General features: G+C 41.8%; 1 protein-coding gene across 1 annotated transcript in view; it reads left to right on the top strand.

The window, feature by feature from the left end:
- The first annotated feature begins 1,825 nt into the window (after window positions 1-1,825).
- LOC129813914 (ankycorbin-like) overlaps window positions 1,826-7,242 on the top strand; it is a 68,613-nt gene continuing 63,196 nt past the window's right edge. The window contains exons 1-2 of the mRNA XM_055866539.1: window positions 1,826-2,056; window positions 2,607-2,686. Coding sequence (XP_055722514.1) covers window positions 2,651-2,686 — 36 coding nt within the window. The 5' untranslated portion in view covers window positions 1,826-2,056; window positions 2,607-2,650. The remainder of the gene's footprint in view (window positions 2,057-2,606; window positions 2,687-7,242) is intronic.

The raw sequence follows: 7,242 nt of genomic DNA, 5'->3' as shown, positions 1-7,242 counted from the left end.
ATGTGTCAGCATATGGTCTCACAAGGGGTCTGAGGATCTCATCTCGGTACCTAATGGCAGTCAGGCTACCTCTGGCGAGCACATGGAGGGCTGAGCGGCCCCACAAAGAAATGCCACCCCACACCATGACTGACCCACCGCCAAACCGGTCATGCTGGAGGATGTTGCAGGCAGCAGAACGTTCTCCACGGCGTCTCCAGACTCTGTCACATCTGTCACATGTGCTCATGTGCTCAGTGTGAACCTGCTTTCATCTGTGAAGAGCACAGGGCGCCAGTGGCGAGTTTGCCAATCTTGGTGTTCTCTGGCAAATGCCAAACGTCCTGCACGGTGTTGGGCTGTAAGCACAACCCCCACCTGTGGACGTCGGGCCCTCATACCACCCTCATGGAGTCTGTTTCTGACCGTTTGAGCAGACACATGCACATTTGTGGCCTGCTGGAGGTCATTTTGCAGGGCTCTGGCAGTGCTCCACCTTGCACAAAGGCAGAGGTAGCGGTCCTGCTGCTGGGTTGTTGCCCTCCTACGGCCTCCTCCACGTCTCCTGATGTACTGGCCTGTCTCCTGGTAGCGCCTCCATGCTCTGGACACTACGCTGACAGACACAGCAAACCTTCTTGCCACAGCTCGCATTGATGTGCCATCCTGGATGAGCTGCACTACCTGAGCCACTTGTGTGGGTTGTAGACTCCGTCTCATGCTACCACTAGAGTGAAAGCACCGCCAGCATTCAAAAGTGACCAAAACATCAGTCAGGAAGCATAGGAACTGAGAAGTGGTCTGTGGTCACCACCTGCAGAACCACTCCTTTATTGGGGGTGTCTTGCTAATTGCCTATAATTTCCACCTTTTGTCTATTCCATTTGCACAACAGCATGTGAAATTTATTGTCAATCAGTGTTGCTTCCTAAGTGGACAGTTTGATTTCACAGAAGTGTGATTGACTTGGAGTTACATTGTGTTGTTTAAGTGTTCCCTTTATTTTTTTGAGCAGTGTATATATTATTAAATATATTTATTTTCAAATTGGTCTGGGGCCTCCTATTGGCCAGGGGCTCTAATAATCGACCGCTTAAATCGCTTATGTCTGGGGGCCTTGACTGCAGGACAAAAATCTAACCAGGCTGGTGAAAGCCTTTATGGCAATGTGGATTAGATGGACAGATGTAGGCTGCCACTCTCCGAGGCAGCTTTTGTTGTTTCATTAATCCAGCCAAATGTCTTTGTAACATGGCTTCATGCATGATTCAAATGCTGTACGTCTACCATGAAATAGCCTATATATCTGGTGAGGCTAGATTGCACTGATGTATGGTTTCTAAATGTTTGTATAGCATTGAAGATCAAGAGCCTGATGATATCACAGATGTTCACATGGGATAGACAGAGCATTAAAGCAGACAGAAACCATCTCAGAAGTAAACAATTAATGTTAACAGAAATAGAATAGATTTGCACTGAAGAAAATATGAAAAATAGACAGAAGGGCAGACCACTGTCCATTTCTAGCTTATACAGTAGTGTTGTTATTTTTGCGCATACCTATGGGGTGCAGCCTTTAGGAGAAATTGAATTCGCAGAAATGTAGTGTGCTTTTGCGTGTATGCTATTGCTGTCTACCTATTAGAGAAGTGTGATCAGTCACGTTGGTGTTGTAAACAGTGTTTACCTGTTGTAATTGTTGTCAAATATTACAATAAACACAAGACTATAATTCAATTGCACATTTAGCCTACAAAATGTTTATTCATGATTGGGAATATGCAGAAATATTTGGTCACGGGGGAGGAATGACGTCACCATTTCAACTCGAGTAACACTCAGAGTGAGCTATCTTCCGAGCAAAGCGATAGGCACTTGAATAGTCCAACTTTTAATGTATTCAGCCTGAACCTAGCCAGCATAGCCTATCCAGGCGGGCTATTTGTTGACACTAGCTATTCCTTTTCTGTTTGTTGATTCTATTTTAATATATTTCTACCGACTGACAATTTAGTCAACTCTGTAACGTTAGGCTGTCGAACAGAATATTACTGTGAGTCCCAACTTTTAAAGGGTAAGTGTGCAGTGTGTTCATACATTATTTAAAGTTGATGCTAGACTGAATTGTTAGCTTGCTAGCTGTTCCTATCTTTCGCTAACGAGCAAGCGTGGTTGAATGATACAAATGTATCGGAGTAAAAATAAAATATGTTGCCGTTGAACGTTGTGCACTAATTGGAGCAATTATATACATACATCTATTGCTACAGGCTAACGTTACCGTAACCACCTGAAAATAACCTCAAACCGTGCCATGGGACTCGCAATGGATACTTTGTATCAGCCTATACGTTCTGTCCCATAGTTTGTTTTTATTCATTAGTGCTGGGTAGGCTATTGCGCGGATGAGTGCAAGACACGTTTATATTGCAAATGGTTAATATTACACAGTTACACATGCATAATAACAAGGGCCAACTCTCAAATAAGTTACCATGAAATCAGAGAAAAGTGTTACATTTGTACATGTTGCCTCTCCCTGTTGCACTTTAGAGACTAACTTAATTTTCAGCAGTTAGACTTATTAAAAGTTTAAGATGTGTAACTCATTTTTTTTGTTTCAGAGGCTCACCTGGACAAGTGGGAAACTGTATGGACCAGGCCTAAGATGAAGAGCTTTAAAGCAAAGTTTAGGAAGAGCGATGTAAGAACATGCATTACTTTACAATGGGGTTTTGCGGTGGTGGGTGTATGTTCTTGCCTGACAGAATGTTTTCATTCATTCATCGATCCGTATGGCTCTGTGACTGTCATAGCAATGAAGCCCTCTGCCATAACGTTATTTCAGTAACAGCCTCCATGGGTAGTTGCTCCATAGTTGTGACTGAATCATTTGGGAGTGACTTTTCCAGACTGTGTATCCTAAAGATCCTACAGGGAGTGACTAACTTCCACTGAGTGTGACTCATCAGAAGTCACAGTTAAATAGTTGCCTACTTAAATAAAGTTTAAATAAAAAATTAAAACAGAGACTATAATCAGACGGCATCAGTGCCAGAGAGGAAGTGTGGCTATGAAGGGGGTGATTTAAACACTTTAAATTGGTACATCCGTCATCTTAGATGAGTACGTACCTAATCTGGAAGCTGGGGATAAACCAAAAGTCAGGCAACTAGAGTTTGTTTTCTTTGAACACATTACATTTCATAAATCAATGTACATTTCAGAACTGTTCCAATGTTATTGACAGATGGATTTTTGAGGCAGAATACCTTCACTGAAATATGTAGGAGTTGAAGATTCCTTCTGAGTCACTGGAATACTAGAGTTTTCAAGATGCCCAAAGCAGTTTTGGGGTGTGATTGTCTATTGGAAAAGTACTCTGTGTTTAGTACTATTAATGTGCCTATATGACATACGGAAGATAAGACATACGTAGATTATAAACCTAGAAACCTTTATTAGCTTGTAATGATAAAAGTGAGAGACTATATGCAAATATTATTTCCACAAATAACAGGGTATTGTATCTGATGCTGTTGTTTTAAAACATAACCATTGCTTATGGCTGACTAATGTATTTTAACAGTGGGAGTTGCAACCCGTGGGTGTTTTTCACATTTAGGTTGCTTAGGAACAGTCCGTCTGTATCTCTGTAACCATCTACTTTGATAGTTCACACCCACATAACCACTTCTCACACTTGCTTTGCTATTAAAAAAAAATAATTTTCTGTCCACAAGGTTGGCTACAGTTTACTGTTTCCACTGGTGGCCTTAGTGTTAGTAGATAGAAAATGACCTAAACTGTGATCCGATAGTCTACTCTCATTCTCCCCGGCAAAACATGTCATTGGCGGTTGTGGAAGAGTCTTGGACTGAATACATTAAAACGCACTTTCCAAAGTGTTCAATGGATTTATTATCTTTTGGTTGAATTCTGGTTTTGCATAGAATTCACCCCATCATATGAATTTACTAGTTTTGAGAAGTGCCTCATTAGAGGTTTTCAAGTTGAGCTATTGGCCCTTACATATTCTATGTGGCCTATAGATGGACAGCCTTAGTCAATACCATACCCAATGTGTCATTTGTCTATTGACTGAGAAAACCCTCCGCATATACTGTAGTAGTGGGATTACTGTGGATTACCTAGCTCCACAGACCACGTTCATTTTGCTTTCAGCAATACCACATAATGTGCTTTTTAAAAAGAGCTCATCAAGAGCAATAGAAACAAAATATCCTGATTCTTTTAGGGCTATGTGTCATCCTGACCTTGCAGTGGAATTCATTCCGGGGGCCAGACATTCATTCTTTTCACAAACAAGGAGATCTGGAATGCAAGTATAAATAGTTTTATGAAGACAGCCATTTGCCAAATAGCCCTTGTAATATAATAGTTATTTTATCCAAGGACTACCACAATGTTAGTGTCAAATCAATGCTAAAAGTCTTTCAGGATCCCTTTAATCTACAACGATCTACCTGCAATAGGGATTCAAGTTAATGAACAACTCAGCTGAGAATTTTTAATTTAATTTACATTTATTTTTTATTTCACCTTTATTTTACCAGGTAGGCTAGTTGAGAACAAGTTCTCATTTACAACTGTGACCTGGCCAAGATAAAGCAAAGCAGTGTGACACAAAACAACACAGAGTTACACATGGAATAAACAAACATACTTGATCAAGAATGATAAGGAATTAAGTGGAGTTGTGTCTACAGTAATTAAAAAGTCTTGCTCAGCGCTTCCAGCTGTGTCTTTATAGTTCATACAGTACATCCTAGTCCCAGTTACCCTTCCCTCTGCACCTCCTCCCCGCCCCCCTGTTTCTCACGGCCCAAGTGCATCTTTTTATGTTTTGAAATAGGAGACAGACCAGACAGTAATCCTCTAAAGGCATGTCCTCACCTGACACCTCCAGTCTGTTACAGGTTAGCCTATGTTGCTGCAACTTTATCTTACTGGTTAGGCTAGATCCTGTTGCAACTGTTTCATACAGGTTAGACAGTGTTGCATTGACCTGAGGCTGTTATGAAATGCAAGCGCCTTCAAAACCCAAATTGGAACTGGATCATTTATTGTAGACATGTATTGACAGGGCCAGTTGGTGTAAATGTACTCTCCCAGTTTAATATTAAACACATTTAATATTGCATGAAGGAAACTGTTATATCAGGAAGCAAGCCATGTCTAAAAAGAAGTTTCACCGGTAAAGAAAAAACAACAAAAAACAGTAGCAGGTGTCTTACAGTTCCTAGATATACAAGGTCATACTAAAGGAGAAGAGCTCATGCATTTTTTTGTGTCTGTGAATACATTGTTAGCATTTTAGTCTAAGCCTATTTGGCGACAGCAACAAAAGTGAGAGCCCTGTTTTTCTGTCTCAGTAAGTCCGTCTGTGGTTAATGGCCAAGCACATTCCCAGAAACCAGGTTATATCCAGGCTGCTCCATCCTAGGCACCAATCACAAATCCATAGCTGCATCTTGACCACAGAGCCAATCAGGAGAGAACTTGAGACCTGGCCAAACTGCAGGTGACCAGTCATAGAATCTGTTATTGGTTCAGCAAAAGGAATGAGACTGGCTGGGTGCATCAAGCCTTTTGAAGTACTACGATATTAGAGTCCTTGTAGAGCCCTATTCCTGTTCCAGCTAGCTCCCTTCTGGTCTGGCTAAGTTATCATGCACCACACACCTACACATTTCACAATATTCCTCATTTGAAATAATAGTGAAATATAAATCTTGGGAGCGTAGTCAAGGTCGTTCCATTAATTAATATGAGTATCGTGCTTTTCCATCTAGACTTACCCCCACACCAGGGTATCGCCAGTGTTTTATGTTAATCTGAGCTCTAGTGTTATTGTGATTCCTAAAGACTTGTGGTGAGCAGTATCAACAACCTCTGCATCACTCAAGACTGTTGCTTTGTGAGGAGGTGTTAAAGTTCATAGTTCATTGTTATGTAAATGACAGCTGGAAAGTACCCAGGGCCTTGCCTTGGCTCCAAGTCAGAGCAGGTTGTCGTCTTGGCCAGTGAGACACGGGTGCCGGTCCACGTAGATGGAAACAGAAAAGTCACTTAAAAACACCATGGTAAATCCTTAGTGGAAATGTCCCATAGAGTGTTCTTACACTACCCTTCTCCTTCCCAGACAGACTCTTTAGCTTACTACCATACTCCTACAGTACAGTTTATACGTTACACTGCTCCCAGCTGCCCTGCATTGGCTGCTCAGAGGGATTAAGTAAGGCTTGTCCCAACACACTGCCCCCTCCAACCCTCTCCAGCCTCCAAACTGTGCCTAATTCATGTGTGTGGTGGATTATGCATCCTCGACTCACCAAACACAGCTGTCTGAATGGCTTAGAATGATCTCAGAGCAGACTGTTTCTTATCTCTGTCATCTCACTGAAAGGCCTCTTAATGGGGGACAATGACAGTAAACCAGTGTAGTATGGCATTAATCTGGGCTGCCTGAAGGGGTGTGGGGGGGATGGACCCTGGAGGCTTGTCTTAGGGGGGTCCCAGAGACAGCCCAAACACTGCCATTGAGTCTATTAAAAATAGGACCATGCGATTTCTTTATCTGTTATTTACAGAAGCAGAGAGACAGTAGGGGAACTTCTTGTCAACAACAGATGGCTTGACTCTAATTGTAGGTTGAGCTGACTCTGACCTTGAGCATGGTATAGAATCACTCTGTGGATGTTGGAGATGTTTAGTGTGGCACTAATTCTGTCTCTGTTTGAACACAATAATGGAAAAAAAATGTTAATAAATCAAATGTTCCTTGCCTCCCTGGGCTCAGGCTGGTGTCGGTTACTTTATCGCCAGGAACGAGGTAATGGTACATGCCAATGATCACAGGTACTAGAGCAGAGGAAGAGAGAATTGTAAGCAGTGGGGAGCAGAGAAGTCAAGGAAGGCCTCACTTTAACGTTAACTTGGAGCATATTGTGTTACTGGATCCATGGCAAGTGAACTGAAAGAGTTCAGGTGAAAAGTTTGGCGTGAGATCAATGACAAGGTCATACTGCTCTCTGTAAAGATTTGGCAACCTTGTGTTCATTTGTTGTTCTCATAACCTCAGTCATCTGATTTAGCTGGTATAAGAAGAAGAAGAAAATGCCTTACAGTAACCATGTTACATGTATGAATGTGTGTCTGTGAGTGAGAGGTGTTTTTTCCACAACCCCAATTTCTGAACAGGCATTCAGTCTTTTCAGAAATGTTTATTTATAGAAC

This window comes from Salvelinus fontinalis, chromosome 2 (genome assembly GCF_029448725.1).
Source record: "Salvelinus fontinalis isolate EN_2023a chromosome 2, ASM2944872v1, whole genome shotgun sequence".
In the NCBI taxonomy this organism is placed as follows: domain Eukaryota; kingdom Metazoa; phylum Chordata; class Actinopteri; order Salmoniformes; family Salmonidae; genus Salvelinus; species Salvelinus fontinalis.
This window is presented reverse-complemented; position numbering and strand designations above follow the sequence as displayed.